Raw genomic sequence first — 22,274 nt, forward strand, 5'->3', positions numbered from 1 at the left:
AATACAGATGCGTTTTTAGATGGGATTGTCGCAGCGAGTGGAACGCCCAGCCAGTATTTATATAACTAGGGTTATAGGTTAACCTTCATTCCTGTCGGTCGCCCATCTCGCATGCGTGTTAATCTGCATGACAAATAAAGACTTATTCTTCTATAGAATGCGGTTATGGACCGGTGGCCGTCCGTTTATTAAGGTCGAATGGACCATGGGTCCACTTCCAGACATCGGATGATTCTGGATTCGGGTATCAGAGCGTTTTTCTAAAGTTTTGAGAGTATGGATTTGTGCGTAAATGTGGACCCGGGACCACGTTGTTTGGGTAAGTAAGTTAAGCGTATGGAAGATGAACGTATGAGGGTCCTGATATCTTTTATTAGAACGCGGGACGTTCGTATGGATAATTGTCCGAGTTATGAATGCCGGGAGTGTATGGTTGGTAACCCGTTCCAGTTAGACCGATTGTGTGTGCGTGCGGATTTTGGCTTCGGTGATTCGAACGGCTTCAGCTGAGTTTTGATTATCAGTTAATCAATGCAGATACAATTCTGTGCGTCTGTATGTGTACTGTTGTGAGTTTGTGAGTCACGTTGGTCTCATTTCAGCCTTCGTTATAAGTTACTTGTTCCGTATGTCGTTTCATATCTGTGTGTCTCGAATGTGCTCGCTGTGCAGTTTGTTTACGTTGGTAACACGGGTCGCTAAGGAATTTAGGTTTGAGGTTGAAGAAAGTGCACGTTTAGGTTGAAAGAACGGCCCTAATGTCAAAGCGTTTCAATATAAGCATCTTGTATCATTCTTATGATACCAATGTTATGTTGTGGAGGATTAGCGTGTGCTTGCTTACAGTATGTAGAAACAATGCAAGATAACGAGACCTTTTCACTATAACGTCTTGCAACTATGGTTATGATTAAGATATCAAGTATTTACTCCCGGAAAATCTTTATGTATGGTGATAACGAGTATATTGTTAACTTAGCTAGCTCCCCCCCCCCCCCCGCTGATGAACGTCATACCGTCATATACCGTATACCAGGGTGTCAGAAAGGTATAAATGTATGAAAAAAATGATACCGCCCAAGCCTAATGACCATGGTCCATCCTTCATCCATCCACACATGAACGCACCTTCTCTGGGGGCAGCAGGGTCTGCAGCAGCCTGATGGAGAGCACTGCGGTGCCCGAGTAGGCCATCCTGTGGTGGACCAGAGCCCTGTGAGGACTGGCGGCAGGGCGGCTCTGGTGGTAGATTAACACGTCTCCCAGTACCTCCATAATGGCCTGAAGACTCTGCTTCTGAAACACACAAACACACACACACACATAAATACACAGATAACACACTTGTGAACTGAATATAATTTATATATTATATTTATCAGGCTTGACACGGACTAAAACAAACAATTCCAATGTCCACACAAGCAACATTTCAATAAACAGGTGATATTTATTGATCCAAAGTACAAGTCCGATAGGCAAAAGAGTAGTCAAAATACAGCCCCTTTACATGTCTTCTTTCAAACTAGAGACAAGAAAACGTCAAAAAAACACATTTAGTTTCTTATTTTGCTTCATTTTGCATGATTGCATCCATAAATGTGCACATATTGAATTGGGAAGTGCCTCATTTTCATATATAAACATAAAATTCAGAAAACTTGCAATATATTTTTTCTTAGTTTATATGTACATAACAAACTGGGAAAGTTTCATAGTGATATCTATTCAAATATCTTTTTTGCCTATTAGGGGGTACAGTAATCGGTTGTGTTGTTTGTTACTACACTGTTACTACTACTACATCATTATTATTATGTTATTCAGTTATCAGGCATGTGTTTAGGTTGTCTATAACTAATGGTTTGATTGGGTGTTGTGTTTGTAAATAGCGGTTTCAAAAAGAATTTATGGCATTTTACAATACAGAACTTTGAAGGCGTTTCCCAAAGGGTAGACATGTACCATTTCCCTAGCATCAACACACACCAAACTTTCCACCTTTATTCATATCTATATCCTGCTTCTTTGTGCCAAAGGGTTTGTTTATATGTCATACATAGCCTGATTTACAGACAATACAAAACTTTAAAGGCGTTTTTCTCAAAATGAGATTTTATGAGTTTGTATTACACATAAAACAAAATATCTCAATTTCTCTAGTACCTTCACACACCAAACTGGCCACGTTTCCTCCTATCCATATACCACAACTTTCTGTTAGAGGATTTTTGGATATATCACTCGTCCAGATTTTTTGAAAATTGTATACAAAAAATGTATGCGAAAAATAGATTTTCTCTGGTCCTGGTGGCCTTGCCGTTGTAGGGGCATCGGTGGGTTCTATGTTTTTGCTTTCAGATTCTACAGAGGGGTGGCGGGTCGTGTGCTCCATGGCCTGTGGCCGTCCGACAATTCTGGATGTTCGGGTGGATGGACATGGTGGTGGTTGGATGGAGGGGGGGGGGGGGGGGGGGGGCATGTGACATTGTGGGTGGTCCGGGATGGCACTGGGACCTTTGGGACGCATTGGGGTGCTGTGGGGGGTTGTGGTGGGTTCTTCATCCGGGGGTCCCTGGGGTGTCGGTGGGTTGGGAGAGTTCAGTGGTGGGGACTGGCCGGGGTCCGTCGGGACGCGTGCGGGAGACTGGTGCTCTGCTCTGGGGGGGGTTATCACCACGACACGACCGCGCTGTTAGACTCAGGAAGCACCGTGCCGCTCGTAAAACCGGAGTTTGTGGACGGTCCGCTCCTCGGAAAAACAGTAGGAGTCACGGTGAAACTAGACAATATCCGACCGCCACCCTCGAACTAACATCCACCCGGGGAAAATGTACAACGACAGCAGGCGTAGTAGAGAACATACTGGTATCAGTGTTAATTGGTACCGATGTTCCGGATGCTATGGAAGAGTTTGGCAGCCGAAAGACGACTCCACGACCGCACCGACCAGAGCCCGGGCACGGGCCTTTCCCAAACCTTTCCTGGAGTTGGATGCTGGTCTCTTGCATGTGCTTTGATGGATTTTAGTTGGTTTTCATCGCTGGGCTCCCTCGGTTCACTGGCATTTTGGGGGTTCCTTGTGTGGGGGGCTCGCTACGGCTTCTGCTGTGTTTCGGGGTGTCCCGGGGGTGCCGGTGTTGTCTCGGACCGCCCGTAGTGCTGCATGTCTCGTCATTTGACCGCTGTTGTGTCTGTCTGCTTGAGTGTTTGGAGTCGTTGACTTGCTGCGTCACTCCTTTGGCGTGCAGGTCCTGGGGCGCGTGACGTGTCATTCCTCCGTGGAGTTTGAGGGTGGGAGCGTGGAGTTTGCTGGTTTCCTCGTGGTGGCAAGGTCGCCGGGACAGGGGGAGATGGGGCAGCCCGCTGGGGTGGTACTCCTGTCGCCGTGCATGGCGGTGTGAGTGGCGCACGGGCTGTTTGTTTTCCTTCGGTCATGACATGCTTTATCAGGCGGTGTGTCTTGGATGGGGATGTGGTGGGGATTGATGTGTGGGGGTTTATGCCTATTCTTTTGTCTGCACTTTCTACATTGCACTACTTTTATTGTCTTTTATACCTATTCTTATGTTTGCACTTTATGCATTGCTTTTATTCTGTCAACTGTATGCACATTTCATGCCTATGTTCATTTTATTCTATTTGCTGTGAAGCACTTTAACACTTTCAATGCCCAAAACGTGATAAGACGTTTTATCAGCCCAATGCCTGAATGCCCACGACGACAATTATCGCTTTATTTTTTTATTAGCGATCTGAATTCATATTTCATCAACCGAGTCTCCCGTTGGTATGCAGCCCCTGTAGGAGCTCAGATGTGAAAAAACAGCCCCCTATCGTCTCCCAGATGGTAATGCACCCTTTTGGAATGGACTCAATGAAAATGGATGAGAAAAGAAAAATCCGGAATCCACATTTTACTTCTCAGGCAAGTAACCCGAGCCGATCGGATTCATTGTGGAGCCTCAGAACAGCGTGGAATACATATGTACAGTATGTAGCGTTGGATCAATAAAAGCGATCAATTTTTGGAATGGCGATCAGGAATTGGAATGATCTTTTTGGAGAACATCTGATCTGAGGTAAGGAATCTATTTGACAAGTCTTGGGATAATCAGAGTTGTATTCGCTGAGATCTCAGCGTTCGCCCTATGTGTGTGTGTGTGTGTGTGTGGGCGATCGCTTTGAGGAAATCAGATAATCGATTTTTCAGATTGCCTATATAGCGTGCATACGTACACATACTATCGATAATCTAACATTTATTTGAAAACTATTCATAAATAGGCCGAAAAATTACAAAGTTTTTGTGTATTCTAGAATATTCCGGTAAAGGGCGATTATCATGGAATATTTATATTTTCCTTGAAAACAAGGGCTTTTCAAAATGCTATAAAACAAAAATGAACAGATAAAAAAACAATCCGCTTCGACAATGTTGACTGGAAAACGAGTCATTGATAAGCAACGGGCAGATTAGACACATAGCCATAATTTAAAACATAGATTAGGCGTTATTAACGCTAACATTGAAGTGGATGGTGGGCATTCAAGCGGTAAATCAAGATTAATCTTGGGCTCTGAAAGTGTTAAGCTGTAATCCATGTATGAAAGGTGCCATATAAATAAAGTTATTATTATTAATAATATAACTGTAACGTATCATATAACAGATAGGGCATGCAGACCGATATCTGCACCATTTTTCTCAGAGTTAATTATATTGGTTGCACTGTTTTTTTTTGTTTTGTTTTTTTTTCACTTTTTCTCACATTTTCTATTTTTCTCCCATCCCAATTTCGTATCATCCAATTCAACCCTCCCCTGCCGGCTGCAATGTGGACTAAGTCATACATAGCACGAGTCCCCTCCGGTACTTGAGGTAACAGCAGTCGCATCTTTTCACCTGCAAGGCGCGATCTTTCAGCGTCAGGGGTCTGCGCTTTGGAGGGGCGCCGCCCCCATCGCTTCCTGATTCTACTGCGCAGGCGCACCAACCGGCCTGTAGGAGTCGCTGTCCACAACGCCCGATCCCCACCCATCAGTTTCCCACCCCCTAATACTGCCAATGTGTATTAGTACGGACGACCAGCTAAACTGAAAGCAATGTGGAGCACTGGGCTCGAACAGGCGAGCCCAGCGTCTCCAGTATTCGTGGTGAGCGCCTTGCCCACTGCACCACGTAGCCGCCCTTACACTGTTTATTTTTGTCATGTTTTTATAGTCAGATAAAATTTGATTGCCTATATGTACGTCTTTCTACTATTACCCTACTATTACCCTGCCCATACCTGTACCTGCCCTCCCCCTCCTCCTTGCTGCTATGACCTTACCTTATTGATAAGCTACCTCCTTATACTACATCATTATTGGAATGGAATTTTGGAACCTATTCTAGTGACTGGCTGGTCCTCAAGGTCCCCTGAGTTTGCTCTGAACAGGGTAAATCCGCATTTTCCTATGATGCCTCTAGCTCATGGAATAAACTCCAAAAAAGCTTGAGATTCTCCCCTCTGTTGCAGAGTTTAAAACCTTGATCTCCAACCTTTGTCAATCAAGTTGTACATGTTTTAATTGATTTGTTATCCTTACTTTTGTCTCGCCTTGTTGTCTTACTGTTATGATTTTATAATTATGCTGTGTGATTTTATATGCCTTTTTGTTAGCTCATTTCTGTATGTACACTCAACATAAATGAGGGAAACCTCAGTTGCCTTTCGAGTTTAAATAAAGGTTTGAAATGATGCCTGAATTTCCCCAAGGGGATCAATAAAGGAATATCTTATCTCATCTCATCTCATCTCATCTTACTCATGCTCAATTGACAAGCAGGTTGCGTACAACATACTTGGGCAGATGGCACGATAATATACAGTATCCACTTCAAGGAAAACACACACAAGATCTAACAAGCCACTGAACATGGGAAAATCCTGGGAAAAACACTATATAGCACTATAATTTGAAACAGTATTTTAATTGGGTATTTACTTAAACCTAGACATATAGGTAGTTTAGGTACATGTGTTTTTTTTATGCTTTTTATACCATTACCATGCCCATACCTGTACCTCCCCCTCCTGATATGACACCCAAATATCCCCAAGGGCATCAATAAAGGAATATCTCATCTTATTCTACTCTGAACCACGCACAGTAAGGTATCCAACAGTAACCGTGCTGAGCCAGCAGGGGGCAGTAGATGTCCTGTGCATGGCTTGGCGGTGGGAACGCCATGGTGTGGGGTCTCAGAGGAAAGCCTTCCGAGGTCTGGCTCACACAAAAAGCCTACCCCTCCCCCCCCCCACCCCCGCATAAAGATGACAAAACAGTTCTCAGCCGGCGTGGCTCTGGGCGTGTATTAAAAACAGCAGAGGGGCCGTGGGGGCCCCCGGCTTGACAAGCGAGCAGGCCCCCCCCCCCCCCCGGCAGAGAGGACTCTCTTTAAAACAGTCCAGAGGAGGACAAATCGTTCCACGCGGCAGGAAGAAAAAGAAAAACCTGCTTTAATACAATTCAGCAGGTAGAGTTTATACAATGTAAGACATTTACATACTGACTTTAACTTGAGTAAATACAGGGGGTGGACCCTGGAGTTCAGACAATGGAGCTTTTTTTGTGTGTTTATATGTGTATATGTGTGTTTGTGTGTGTCTTTATATGTGTGTGTGTGTGTATGTATGTGTTTGTATAATAATAATAATAATAATGCAGGACTTTTTAGAAGTCTGTAGTCTTAGAAGATGTATGTGTGCATATGTGTGTGTATGTGTGCATATGTGTGCGTATGTGTGCGCGTGTGCGTGTGTGCAGGGCCGGTTCTAGGCATAGGCAGTATAGGCAAATGCTAAGGGTGCCACCACCCAGAGGGGAATTTCTTTTGAATTTTTTATATTATTTTTTTATAATTATATATATATATTTTTTATACTAATACTACTAGTTATTTCGAAATACTGAAGTCTCATCTATACAGTACAAGTCCAACATTTATAACAATCCCATGGAAAATGTTTTAACAATGGCTCATTCATTTGGACGACGGCAAGTGAGAAATTCTCCAAACAAACAACTTCTTCGTCTTCTTCTCTCCCTTTACCGTATGGAACAGAATAATAAACTGCGATGCAAGGGGGCAACAGATAAAATCCTGCCTAGGGCAGCCAATTGGTCAGAGCCAGCCCTGTGCGTGCACCACATACATGTGTGTGTACTGTACCTGCGTAGTGTCTCTTCCTGTCAGCAGCCTGAAAGCTTTGTCTACGTTATATAATATATAACTCAAGCCTCGTCACGCGCCTCTGTTCTCCCTGACAGCTAAGCTGCCGTACGCCTGGGCGTCTGCAGCGTATTGTCTGGTGGCCAACTCTCACACACACACACACACACACACACACACACAGTGAAGTCTCTCCATTCATCTACATAGGGGCTGTCATGGAGCTGTGTTCAGACTTGCCAGCTCAGTCCCCACGTGGCTGTGGTCATCCCAGACCAGCTCACACACACTGTCCCCCAGCAGGGAGAGGGCCTCACTCAGCAGCTCCAACACACACTGGAACACGCTCACAGACTCTGAGAGGAAGAGAGGGAGAGAGGGAGAGAGAGAGAGAGAGAGAGAGAGAGAGAGAGAGAGAGAGAGAGAGAGAGAGAGAGAGAGAGAGAGAGAGAGAGAGAGAGAGAGAGAGAGAGAGAGAGAGAGAGAGAGAGGGGGGGGGGGGGAGGGAGAGAGAGAGAGAGAGAGAGAGAGAGGGGGGGGATAAGAGAGAGGCAGAGAGAGATGGGGGAGAGTAGAGAGAAGGGGGGGGGGGCAGAGGGAGGGAGAGCGAGAGAGGAGAAAGAGAGAGGGGGGTAGAGGGAGAGAGAGGGGAAAGAGAGAGAAACAGAGAGAGAAAGAGAGGAGAGAGAGGCAGACAGAGAGAGGCAGAGATATAGTGAGAGACAGAGAAAGAAAGAAAGATTTTATTAAATGTTTTATTAAAGAACAATGCACATTAATCAACATTTTCAGTTTCCACATCAATGTAAATGTACCAGAGTTGAACTAATGAGCTACTTTTCATACGTAGTCCCTGTTCTACCATGCATGTCCTTATGGTGTGGGAGGAAAGTAAGTGCCCAGAGGAAACCCACTCAAAACCTGCTGTAGTTAGAACCCAGGACCTCCTTGCTGTGAGGCAACAGTGCTGCTAACCACAGCTGGGGTTAGAACCCAGGACCTCCTTGATGTGAGGCAACAGTGCTGCTAACCACAGCTGGGGTTAGAACCCAGGACCTCCTTGCTGTGAGGCAACAGTGCTGCTAACCACAGCTGGGGTTAGAACTAGGGATGTCCGATATTATCGGCCTACCGATATTATCGGCCGATATCGGCATTAAAATGTGATATCGGAAAATATTGGTATCGGTTTAATTTTTTTTTTTTTTTTACATTTCTATAACCTTTATTTACCCAGGCAAGCAAGTAAGAACAAATTCTCATTTTATTTATTGTCAAAAGTATGCATAATGTTGTGTTAATTCCACAACAAGAGATATGTAATGTTAATTACCTGAAATTATTCCATTTTTGGGGGGGGGAAGGCGGAGGAACCAAGAACCTGCTGCCTTGCAGTGCCATTGGTTTGGCAAAGGCTAGAGATGGTGTCTCGACAAAAAATACTGGATTGGTAGTTCTGGGGGCCTGCCGACTCCTATCAGCCCCCTTTTGGAAATCATGAGTACAACCCAAACAAAAACCGCTACTGGTAAACGGAGAAATGTCTGCCCTAATCAAGACATTTGTTCTACCCGGTGGATTGAGTGTGAGAGAGCAGGCACCTTTGTACCGTCAACAAGTGACTGCTCTACCTTCTGGAAAGTGGGAACCTGGAATGTGAGGAGCCTGCGAACACCTGGAAAATTGGCGAATGTCCTACAAGAGATGGATACTATGGGGATAGATATATTGGGAATTGCTGAAACATTTTGGAGAGGTGAAGATGACTTTAGATACACCCTACCAACTGGACAATCATTTAGAATCATATCTTCGGGTGGAAAACAACATAGAAAAGGTGTAGCTTTTGCTTTGACTGAGAAAGCAGCAAAAAGCGTGGAAAGTTATCAAACGATATCGGAACGTATTATCACCTTGAGAATGAAAGCAACACCAGCAAGTGTATGCATCACACAAGCATATGCACCAACTGGAGAAGCTGAGGATGATGAAATAGACAACTTTTATGAAAATATTGAGAGAGCGATGAAAGACCAAAATAAATGGGGAGATGTGGAAATAGTCATGGGCGATTTCAACGCCAAATTAGGTGAAGAAAAAGTTGATGGTGTTGTCGGACCTTTTGGTCTGGGTATAAGAAACGATAGAGGAGATAGACTAGTGGATTTCTGCAGGAAGAACCAATTGTGGGTCACCAACACTTGGTTTGAACAACGTAAATCTGCAAGACACACATGGAGATCTCCTGATGGAAACACTAGAAACCAAATTGATTACATTATGATAAACCACAGATACAAGAAAGGAATAACAAACTCTAAGGCACGACCATCTGCAGACTGTGGTTCAGATCATATTCCAGTAGTGATGAAAATGAAGATCAAACTGAAAACCATCAAGAAAAAGAAAACGACACACAAAAGATGGGATGTGAAGTCTGAAAGGAGAAACCATGAAGAGACAATACATTAACGAAGTGAACAAAACATTAGAAAATAGAGAGTTAGCAGATATTGAAGATCCACAAGAACTATGGACAAAACTGAAAGAAAAACTGGGAAGCGTTGCAGACATAATCTGTGGTAAACCAGAAAAAGTTGAGAAACAAGAGTGGATGACGAAAGACATTCTGGATGAGATGAAAAAGAGAGCAGACATGAAGAATGCAGACAGAAAAACTGAATACAACAGAGCAAAACGAAAAGTACAGAAGATGTGTAGAGATGCAAAAGAGAAGTATTACAAAGAAAAATGCAAGGAAATTGAAGATCTAGACAAGAAGCACAACCCTCTCATGTACAACAAGATCCAACAACTAACAAGGAAGAGGAAAAAAACAACCCAAGGTGTCAGAGACAAAGAAGGAAAACTGCTCCTTGACGAGAAGGAAATAATCAATAGATGGGCAGAGTATGTGGAAACACTATACAAAGACCAGAACAGAACATCAGACACAGGAATTAGTCTAGAAGAGATAGAAAAAGTCCAGATCACGAAAAAAGAAGTTGAAGAGGCTGTGAAGTCACTGGCCACGGACAGATCGCCCGGCGAGGATGAGATCCCTGCTGAACTGATTAAGAACTCTGGTGACCGATGCATCGAGCTCCTTGTGAAACTGGTAAACAACATCTATAACTCAGGAAATATTCCAAATGATTTCCTAAAATCAATGTTCATTCTGATCCCAAAGACCGGAAGAGCCACAGAATGCAACAATTACAGGACTATCAGTTTGATATCTCATGCATCAAAAGTACTCCTGAAAATCATCAAGAACAGAATAGAACCCATAATTGAACATCAGCTCTCGGATAGCCAAATGGGTTTTCGCAAAGGAAAAGGAACAAGAGATGCAATCTGCCAACTCAGAATCATTGGTGAAAAATCGATAGACCAACAGAAGAAGCTGTATATTTGCTTCATCGGTTTCACGAAGGCCTTCGACAGAGTTGAACATACAACATTGATGAGAACAATGGAAGAATTCAAAATACCAGTTTCTGACCGAAGAATAATTGCCAACTTATACTGGAGGCAGAAGGCTAATGTTAGAATAGGAAAGGAGAAATCAAGAGACTTCCCGGTGGAGAAGGGTGTAAGACAAGGATGCATCTTGTCCCCTGTACTCTTTAATATGTACAGTGAATCACTGATGAAAAAAGGTCTGAGAGGAGGGAAAGGAGTAAAACTTGGCGAAGAGAACATCACCAATATAAGATACGCGGATGACACTGCTATAGTCTGTAACTGTCAAGAAGATCTACAGGACATGATGAATAAGCTGAATGTCGAATGCAAAAACTATGGAATGTCACTAAACACAAAGAAAACTAAAGTAATGATCATTGAAAAAACACCAGGAACTGTTTGTAAAATACAGGTGGATGGAGAAAAACTTGAACAAGTGAAGGAGTACATGTACCTTGGAAGCTGGATCAGTGAAGGTGGAAGAGCTAACATGGACATTAAGAGAAGAACCGGAATTGCAAAGGGCGCATTCTGGAACCATAAAGAATTATTGAGAAGAAACACAAGTTGGAAAACGAAGACCAGGATTTTGGAAACGTATGTTATGTCAGTCTTTTCATACGGAGCAGAAGCATGGACGCTGAATGAAGAGGCAAAGAGGATGATAGACTCTTTTGAAATGTGGACACTGAGGAAGATGCTGAAGATAACATGGAAGGATAAGATCAAGAATGAGGAGGTACTGAGAAGAGCGGATATGCAAGGAGGACAGCTGCTGGAGAGGTTGAAAAAGAGAAAGATGGAGTTGTGCGGGCATGTTCTGAGAGGATCCAGCGGGGAAATGTTCAAGAAGGTGGTGATGGGGAAGGTGGATGGAAAGAGAGGAAGTGGAAGACCAAGAAGAGGCTGGGTAGACGATGTCTGTGATTGGAGTGGAGTGAGAGGCGGAGTCACGGAGTTGGAGAGAAGAAGTGGGGACAGAATGGGTTGGAGAGTGATAGGCAACCTTCGGAACGAAGAAGCCACCTAATGATGATGAACCCTGCATATATCAATATCGGTTGATATCGGTATCGGAAATTAAGAGTTGGACAATTTCGGTATATCGGTATCTGTAAAAAAGCCAATATCGAGCATCCCTAGTTAGAACCCAGGACCTCCTTGTTGTGAGGCAACAGTGCTGCTAACCACAGCTGGGGTTAGAACCCAGGACCTCCTTGTTGTGAGGCAACAGTGCTGCTAACCACAGCTGGGGTTAGAACCCAGGACCTCCCTGCTGTGAGGCAACAGTGCTGCTAACCACTGCTGGGGATAGAACCCAGGACCTCCTTGTTGTGAGACAACAGTGTTAACCACCACGCCAGCCTGCCGCCCAGGTGCCCAAAGGTCCACAATGTCATTTTGGTAGTAAAAATTCTAAAGGTATTATTTTGACAACTGAATAAACAAACTTAAAACCCCAGAGCAGCGTTTGAAGCTAGAGCTACCTTTATTAACAACTTTATTATTCTAGGCACAGTTTGGTTCACAGTGCCTCAAAAGTTATTGTTTTGCCTCACGATCGCATAAGTGAGAATTGTTGAGAATTACTGTACAGCTAATATGCTTTGTAAATTGAAGGCTCTGGCAGGTTTTTATGTATTTTTATTAATAACTACTATGAATAAACCAATAAATACATTTAATATTTTATCCAAAGCGACTTACGAATTGTGTACGACAACAAGTGTCAGCAGGAAGGGTACAACTCTGGCAGCTACCGGTAAGTAACATTGTTTGTCAGTGTCAAACTTGAGTGCTACACTCTGAGTGCATAGTAGTATAGACATATTAACATAGTAGGTAGTAGTATAGGCATAGTCGATTACTTAGTAGCAAAGTACACAATGACAGTAAGAAGGTTAGTCGTTTTTATTTTATTCTAACTTTTAAGTTATTTATTTTTATTTCAGATCATATAATTGAATATTTTTTCAGCAGGAAGGGTACAACTCTGGCAGCTAAGTAAGTTACATTGTTCGTCAAACAGTGTCGAACTTGAGTGCTACAGTCTTGAGTGCAAGTAAATAAATACTTAAGTAAATAAATTAGGGATGTCCGATATTATCGGCCTACCGATATTGGCATTAAAATGTAATATATCGGTATCGGTTTTCAAAAAAAATTGTTATTTAATTTTATTTACATTTATTTAACCTTTATTTACCCAGGCAAGCAAGTATGAACACATTCTTATTTTATTTATTGTGAAAAGTATGCATAATGTTGTGTTTTTTGGGGGGGGGGGGGGGCCTGCATATATCGGTATCGGTTGATATCGGTATCGGAAATTAAGAGTTGGACAATATCGGTATATCGGATATCGGTAAAAAAGCCAATATCGAACATCCCTAAAATAAATACAATAAATACAAAAAATCATCAATAAATAATCTTTCTATTTCTCACCTAAATGTGCCAGATATCCTTTTTTCTAAATGTGCAAGCTCTGCTAATGTAAACGAAGCCCCTTCCTAGCAAAGCGGCACGGTACACCATTAAGCTTAAATACCAGAGAGCTGAACACCGGCATGTTCGCTATATGGGGAGGAAAGTAGGGGTATATTTCAATATCTCACCTGCTCACAATTGCCAAGAGCAGGAGTGAGAAGCAGAGTGAGAAAATCATTCAGCTGATAATTGCTTTAAAAACACCCGCCCCCCGCTGACTGAAAAAAGATTAAACCAATTCCCACCTGTCTTCAGCAGCGATGTGGCGCGCTCCATGGCGGCTAAGGTGAACTGGGCCAGGCTCAGCTGCCGCAACTGCAGCTCCAGGACGTCTTCCGCCCCCAGGTCGGGCAGCTCCAGGTGGGCAGCGTCCGCGGGCGAGCGGGGGGCACGCCTGGAGGCCTGCGGGGGCGCCACGCCTCCGCCCCTGCGAGAGCCACCGCTGGAGAGATCACAGGCGAGAGATGAGAAATGATGACGATGGCAAAGCGGTCGACCGACATCAAGCCTGTTACCGTTACATTTGCACATTTGAAATTGTGACGAGCAATTGTCACTTTAGGACTGGGCGATAGAGACCAGAAATCCTATCCCGGAAGATCTCAGTGTTTACTAGGAAGTGGACTACTGTAAATGTTCTCCTGTGAGAGACTTTGAGGCCTACCGTTACGTTTTCTACTGCGGTCGATTGATCTTTACCAGACAAAATCCAAAATAACCTTTTTCCGCCCAAAACTAACCCAAAGAATATTTCAATTGTCCCAAAATATACATTGACCGTCCTAAAATATTTATTCCTTTTGTTTTTTTACATTATCTAGACTCAGATTATACACAATTTATGATCACATTTGGATCTGATCTGATTTGGATTGAGAATAAGCTGATTGAACCACCAAATGTCCAATACAGGGTTTGGGGCAGGCTGTGTTTGTTGACACACTCAGTTACAAGCTAAATAGCCAATCTATAAAAAATAATAAGGTTGCCATCTACATCACTGGACACACTCCCCTTCTCTCTCACACGTCTCTCCCCCTCTCTTTCTCTCTCCCCCTCCCTCCCTCTCTCTCCCCCACACACTTTTTTCTCTCCCTCTCTCTCACGCCTCTCTTTTTCTCTATCTCTCTCTCTTTCTCGCTGTCTCTCACTTAGGGCACTGATTCACTCTCAGAAAACTCTGCTAAGGACTTAATGATTAAAAGTTCAAAACACTGGGACTTAGTTGTGTTGTGTTGCGTGTGTGTAAGGACAACGGAAGTAAACTTTATGCTTGCTGACCGTTTCAGACACGCAGATCCACTATATATATAACGTTATCTCTATCTTAGCCGAACAAAACAAAGACACACACACACACACACAGACACACAGAGACGGACACACACACACAGAGACAGACACACACACACACAGAGACAGACACACACAAGTGCATATGAATCATAACGGTATGGTAACATTATTGCTAAGAGACTCGTCCTGTAGCTTGTTCTCAGCCCTGACAGCAGGTGCTGTTGTCCACAGGTCTGTGGGTCACTGCTGCCACATGATGTATATCGTGCCAGTTAGGGTACCTACTGCACTTTGTGTATACTGTTTACTTGTGTATACTGTTTACTTGTACTAATAGTATATATTTAGATTCAACTTATTTATTGCCTATATTTATTGTAACATATAATATAACCGATAGGGCATACAGACGTCATCTGCACCTTTGTTTACACTGTTTATTTATCTCATAGTCAGATGTAATTGTATTGCCTATATTTATGTCTTGTATACTATTACCCTGCGCATACGGCTCGGGAGGTAGAGCAGTTATCTGGTAATCCGGTGGTTCCCGGTTCGATTCCCGCTCCTCCCGGCCAGCGTGTCGAAGTGTCCTTGAGCAAAACACTTAACCCCTAACTGTTCCAGATGAGCAGGTCGGCACCTTGCATGGTCGCCTCCGCCGTCTGTGTGTGAATGTGTGGGGGAATGGGTCAAATGTGAGGAACAAATTGTAAAGCACTTTGGATAAAAGCACTATATAAATGCACCATTTACCATACCATGCTGTATATATGCATGTATATGAGCGTCGGTGATGAAGAAAGTTTGTGAACCACCCAATTAAAACAGTGTTTTAATGCAGTATGAGCAGCTCTCAGTGTCAGTTTGCTGAACAACAGCAGACCACAGGCTCACGAACAACACAAGGCTTGTATCGTCCCTGAAGGCACTAACGGTAGGTTATGTAGATAACCTAGTTATATTAGTATTGGCTGAGCGTTCCGCTCTGAGCCGTATGAGATATTCTATATTCTATGATACCTATTGTATCCCCTTACGAACAAAAATTACATGCACCCCACCTGTATGGGGCTCCGCCCCCATGGTGGCACCGCCCATATAGTAGTGACGATAGTCACCACACACCCTTCCTCGCCAAAAACCCGTCCCAGGAAAAAGATTCCTCAAGAGGGAACTCAGGGCCGCGCAGAGCGGAACGCTCAGCCAATACTAATATAACTAGGTTATCTACATAACCTACCATTATATGCCGTATTAGCTATCGCGTTCCGCTCTGAGCCGTATGAGATATGGGGAAGAGCGGACGCGAAGCCCGACAAATGTACCCCCTGAGGCCCCGTAAGCCCACATCAAGGGGTGCGGGGAGCCCTGTCACCCCATCCTCCCTAATGAAGGGGGGGCGCAGTCAACCCCACCTGAATGCGAACAATAGGGAAACTAGAACCCCTTGAACACACCGTACAGGCGGAACCACGTGTGACTCAACACACTGTGGCCCATACCCATACACTCCTGCTACCCGACCAAAGGACGGGAAGCAGGAAAGGCCACAGACCCCAGAACCGCCTGGGAGACAGAACCCCCGGTCATGTCCATGAGGAAAAACCTTACAAAGGAGCCCGGGGAGGACCATGAAGCTGCAGCACAGATGGCCTCCACCGAGGCCCCACCCAGGAGAGCGGCAGAGGCAGCCACCCCACGAGTGGAGTGCGCCCTGACGCCCCCAGGGGGATCCTGCCCAGCCAACGTGTAGCAGAGGGTAACACCCTCGCACCACCAATGGGACAGGCGCTGCTCTGACAGTGCCTTACCAGCACGAGCCCCACCGTAACAGACAAAAAGCTAGTCGGTAACCCTGAAATCCTGAGTACGGCTGAGGTAAATCCCCAAGCACGGACTGGACATGACAGGTGAAGGCCCGCAACTAACTCACTAGTGTGAGGAGGAGGACGAAACGCCTGAACCACAATATCCCGGGAGCGGAAGGAACTCCGGATATTCTTAGGCACGAAAGCAGGATTAGGTCGCAGAGTGACACCGCAATCGGTCCGAAAAGACAGGCACTCTGGACGTACCGAGAGAGCACGAGCGGCTCAAACGGGACCAAGGACAACCGACCGAAGACCAATTGAAGATCCCAAGTCGGAGCCAAGGAGCGTTGCACCGGCTTAACGCGTCGAGCGCCAAGCAGGAAACGCTTCACAAGAGGGTGGCTGAACAAGACATCCCCTCAAACCCCTCATGATAGGAGGATATAGCTGCTGCATATACCCTCACCGTCGAAGCCGACAGTCTATCAAGGAGAGACTGGAGGTAACTAAGGACAGCATCCAGGGGGCAGGAGACTGAGTCCCGGCCCCCCGCCTTACACCACACTTGGAACACACGTCATCTGCCCGCGCAAGCGGAGCGCCAAGCAGGAACGCTTCACAAGAGGGTGGCTGAACAAGACATCCCCTCAAACCCCTCATGATAGGAGGATATAGCTGCTGCATATACCCTCACCGTCGAAGCCGACAGTCTATCAAGGAGAGACTGGAGGTAACCAAGGACAGCATCCAGGGGGCAGGAGACTGAGTCCCGGCCCCCCGCCTTACACCACACTTGGAACATACGTCATCTGCCCGCGTAAGCGCGACAGTGGAGGGAGCATGCGCATTCCAGATGGTAACACCATCAGGATCAAGAACCTGCGCCCCTCAACGTACCCGTCCCAACAACTGACCTAACAGATGTATGGGGAAGAATCCCTGGCGGCACGGCATCGGTCACAGACCTGCCTGGCCATGTCCAGACGCAATCCTCACCCGTCAGGATGAGGGCCGCCCCGCGACAGTACACCTGCACCCACATTCTCCCTGCCGGGGATGTGGGGAGCCCTCAGGCCGCGCAGATGGAGGACGCCCATAGCCAGCTGCCCGCCGCCTGGTGCAGACAGGGGGAGCGTACTCCTCCCTGTCTGTCGATACACGACACTGACGTCGTATCGTCCGTCCTGATCAACACCATTTGTGGACCAGAAGGACCGCTTTCAACACCAACACATTGAACGTAGCGCAGACCGGGCAGCATGGTTTGCCAGCTGCCCCCTACTGCGTTGGCCCGACGCATCACCAGCGAGGGAGGCGTCGGTGAAAACGCGACGTGAGACAGCGCCGTAACCGTCCTAGGACGGAACCTCCCGAGCGTGTTGACAACACGCTCTGAGATGGATGCCCATAGCCCTCCAACCGTTGACTGGGAAGAGGAATACTCTACACCCAGTCTACAGCAACCCCAGGCTGGTAGAGACCTGCCTGGTACGAGACCTGACGATCCACCTTGACCGCGAAGGACCAGAACGTCATCAGGGCAGAACACTCCGTAACCCCGGACGACGCAGAGGCCCCAGTGCGGCCTCCACGCACTTGGTGAAGATGCGGGGAGCCAGAGAAAACCGAACGGCAGCCTCTGGTACTCATACGCTAACCCTGCAAAGGAAGCGTAGGTAAGCCCTAGGATGGAAGATCGGGGATGCGCACACGCATCCTACAGGTCTATGGAGGAGAACCAGACCCCCACCTGACAGTGTTCAACAGGTAGGAGACGATCCAAAAAATGCTGAACCTTCCCATGGGACAGGTCCAGCCTGGGTCTTACACCCCTCCCTCCCGACTTCTCGGGCTGAGAACACCGGGAGAACGCCACGACGATGGCTTGCTTCGTCCACAGAGATTGGATCTCGTTGACCAGAGCTGTCCCTGCTGGAGACCCCGACAACAGGGTCTGTACCAAACCTGAAAACGGGTGGGGTTGTGTAAACACAAGTCCCCGCCTCACCGTTCTCTCCATCTACCTCGACATATGATACTGCCGTAGTCATATGTGACGACACTCCCAACGCACCCGCCGTCACGTGGCGCAGGTCCGCCAGGAACTGTAGATAGTTGGCCCGGTCCCCCCGCTGTGCGTAGACAACCCTGGAACCATGCGAGGAGCGCGTTCCGTGTCGGAACACCTGACCCTGACACCACCCACGAGGCAATCGCACCCCAGGGGGAACCCCGACAGAGAGGGCCGGTCTGATACGGGGGGCTTCCGATGAAAAAAGCCCCCCCACTGAACACCCCTCCAGAACATCCTGAAGGAGTTCTTCTGCAGCCGGACATGCAAGGTGTAAGGCCCCCATGGGTTCCTACACACCGTAGCCCTGCAGTGATATTACTACCACCCCAAACCATGTGAGCTGCGACCACTTGCCAATATTTCAGGAGTGGGAGGCACCAACATGATACCTGGCCTGGCGAAGGCGAGGCCGGGGAAGCCCGCACTGTGTGCCTCAAAAGGTTTCGAGCCCCCCTGCTGACAACACTTAAGTTGACAGACGTAACACCAGGCTCAACCAACACAGTTCAAGGTGTGGGAGCCGCTTGACAGCACAACATTCTCACGGACAGACCCAGGCTCAGCCATCAACTGGGTGTCAGCCCCTGTCCCCATGAGAAGCGAAAAGGGGGGCCGCCCGCGCATCAACGAAGGCACGCGGCCCGCAGCCAAAGGAAACAATCAGAGCCCACTTCTTCCGCTGGTGTTGGGGAAGGGAGTGATCGGAGAGCGGGCTGCTCGCGGCAGGACGGTGACGGCTTGTTTGTTCAAGCCGAACCCATCCTACATGGCCGATCCCTCGGCCGCCAAGGCTGTCGGCCTTGTGGACACCTGTCGAATCAACGCCCAGGATACCTCTGGCGGGGGAAAAACATGGCCGCCTGTCGAGGGCCCCGTCATCGCCGCTGACGAGGCCGTGCTCTCTCTTCTTCTGGCTGCGCGGTGTGAGGCGGTGTAGGGCCTAGGACAATACCGCCCGCGCTCCAGCAGAAGACCAAAATCCCCTGCGGAGAGGGGAACCCTGAGCGGTTATAGCTTGCGGCTGGGTCAAAGCTAATAACGTCAACAACCTCGCGCGATGTGTCGACGTCGGCTGGCCCTCAAGGCCCCTCCACCAGACACCATTTTTTTAATAGAAAAAAACAGCAATTCGAACACAGTTCTAATCGTTGCCAATTCCATACCGTGGCGGTACAAGCCTTAACAGCCCACCAGCCACTCGCCAGGCCGACCCACCCATGGTGTCGACCGGGCGGGGCATTGTTTCAATATATCAAAAACAAAGGACTGATGTTAACATGGAGCACCAGTGGTGATTGCAAACAGCACCCTCCACTGTGGTGTGCACCATGAAAGGGTTAAATGAATAAAAGAGCTAAACCACAAAAAACTGTAGAATGAGCAAACCCATACACACAAAGTTTAAGGGGAGACGGATCAGACCCGTCTTCATTCACAATATTCACAACAGGACACCAGCCCAGTTTAGCCCATTTACCAAAAAAGGTAAACAAAGCCCCCCCCCTGCACTACTCCCCCAGTATACCGATTGACCGTCAGTATGAATGGTTTGAGAGGAGAGAAAACTGTAGCAAGACAGACCTTCTCATAGCAGAGTGACAAAACGAAACAATAGCCCCCTACACAGGGCCGCCCCAGGAGGTGGGGGGCCTCGCGTCTAAAAACGCACAGGGCCTCACATTTCTCCCAGGCGGCCCTGCCCTTATACTACTGCAGCCTAACGCCAGGCAATGTGGGACCCAAGACAACAATTGCCTGTGCACAGACACGCAACATGTTTACCATGTCGGCTGGACCCATAGCCCCACTACCCGACGCCAACCCAGATGGGAACACCGTTCAACAAACCCCGCCGGAACACAAGGTAAAATACCTGGCTAGGAACCTAGCCACGACCTACCCCGTTGTCAACCCATTTACCCGAAAAAGGTAAATAGAACTCAAAAAACCCCACAACAGCTACCGACTGACCTTCATTGATGAACCGGGCAAGAGGAGGGAGAGTGACAACATCTCACGGCGGAGACATTAAAACAGCATAGCAATTAGCAGTAGTAATAGCATGCGGCAGTAGCGATAGCATGTAGCATAGCTTTAGATGTCTTAGCAGCACGCCCAAGACAGCTTGGAAACCGTTCCCTGCAGAGAACGTTCACCAAACCATCCTGCCCCCGGCGCCAACACACAACATGGTTGTGTTAACAAAACAAACCAGCATTACTAACACTAATACCCATGCCTGAAGACACAGGGCCTACCTGAGTACAAGCTGGCCCGACAGCCAGCCTTGTACAGCTGAACCTCGATGTGCTGTCATCAAACGAGGAACATCAACACAGGCCCGTCGTGTCGCCGAAAACATGCGTCGAAGATGCCAGGGGCCAGCAACCTCCGGTAAGCTTCCAACATTATGAATCTAATCTTTTCATCCTACTAGTTTATCGTACGGTGCACGCATCCGAGTACGCTGGGACGAAAATAGAGGAAGGGTGTGTGGTGACTATCGTCACTACTATATGGGCGGTGCCACCATGGGGGCGGAGCCCCATACAGGTGGGGTGCATGTAATTTTTGTTCGTAAGGGGATACAATAGGTATCATAGAATATAGAATATCTCATACGGCTCAGAGCGGAACGCGATAGCTAATACGGCATATAACTGAGGAATGTGAGCGTGATGGTTCTGTCAGTGTCTCCCTCCATGTTGAGGAGGACCAACCGGCTAAAGAACAGTTTTTTCAACGGAGCCCATTGTACCCCCCCCCCCCCCCCTTCTCTCTATGCTATTTTATATTGTATGCTGCTACGGTCAAGGAACCACAACAAAGCAATATTTAACAATTGTTGTTATGGAAAAGGTACTGAATGACGTGACAATGAAAGGAATCTGAATCTGAATAAAAGGAATCTGAATCTGAGCGAGTGTGGAGGGCAGGGTCGCACGGATTGCGTGAGAGAGGAAAGATGCTGAACATTGGCACGGCTTATGGAAGAAATGTCTTGTGTATTTGAATGTAACAATAACTATATTGATATAAACTATCGTCTCATTCTATATCTCGTTAGAAAATATATCGACATCAGGGGTGTCACGATTCTCCAAATCCACGATTCCATTAGACCTGCTTATGCCAATTATAGATAAACATGCCCCAGTCAAGAAGTATGTGGTAAAGGGCAGGGATAACCCCTGGTTCTCTGAAAGCCTAACCGCCTTCATTCATGAAATAAATCACGTCTGGGTGAAAGCAATAAGCCCTATTGTCCATGGACCCTAAGAACAGTCTTTGTTTATCGACTTCTCAAAAGCTTTTGATACGGTAGACCACGACATTTTGAGGCATGGTTAATTGGTGTAGGGTTGTCGGACTCCACTGTTAGCTGGTTCTGTAACTATCTCTCTGACAGGACCCAATCAGTTAAAGTTGGTAGTTGGACCTCCAATGTCTTGTCTGTCCTCAAGGGTGTGCCACAGGGCTCTGTGTTGGGCCCCTTATTGTTCACAATTTATATAAATGATTTAGGTAAGGAGGTACCAAATGCTAATTTTCATTACTACGTGGATGACACTGTAATCTATTGTTGTGCAGGAACTTTGTCACCAAAATTATGGTATTTTCAAAATCGAAAGCAAAACCCCATTCCCCGTCTGCTGTAACTATGTCTCAGGGAACAAATAGTTTCTACTTTCAAATACCTTGGAATTATTCTGGATGACAACTAGGGGTGTAACAGTACACAGAAGCCACGGTTCGGTATGTACCTCGGTTTTGGGGTCAGGTTCGGTACAAGTTCGGTACAACAGGAAAAAAATATTGACAATTATTGTAACTGAGGGGTACAATTCCCTGACTGTATTGTTAGATATGATATTTAATACCACTACCTCATGTACTTTAACTTCTGGCCACC

General features: G+C 46.5%; 2 protein-coding genes across 2 annotated transcripts in view; one reads left to right on the forward strand and one right to left on the reverse strand.

The window, feature by feature from the left end:
• Window positions 1–22,274, forward strand: part of dok6 (docking protein 6) — a gene marked incomplete at both ends in the record, with an annotated part of 666,878 nt that overhangs the window by 443,928 nt on the left and 200,676 nt on the right. The gene's annotated exons all lie outside the window — the stretch shown is intronic.
• rttn (rotatin) overlaps window positions 1–22,274 on the reverse strand; it is a 213,431-nt gene that overhangs the window by 158,909 nt on the left and 32,248 nt on the right. The window contains exons 9-12 of the mRNA XM_084326661.1: window positions 13,423–13,619; window positions 7,460–7,575; window positions 3,225–3,380; window positions 1,129–1,296 (exon numbers count right to left, since the gene is read on the reverse strand). Of these exons, the coding sequence (XP_084182787.1) occupies window positions 1,129–1,296; window positions 3,225–3,380; window positions 7,460–7,575; window positions 13,423–13,619 (637 nt within the window). The remainder of the gene's footprint in view (window positions 1–1,128; window positions 1,297–3,224; window positions 3,381–7,459; window positions 7,576–13,422; window positions 13,620–22,274) is intronic.

Source organism: Notolepis coatsorum (assembly GCF_963971535.1).
Source record: "Notolepis coatsorum genome assembly, chromosome: 12".
NCBI lineage: Eukaryota > Metazoa > Chordata > Actinopteri > Aulopiformes > Paralepididae > Notolepis > Notolepis coatsorum.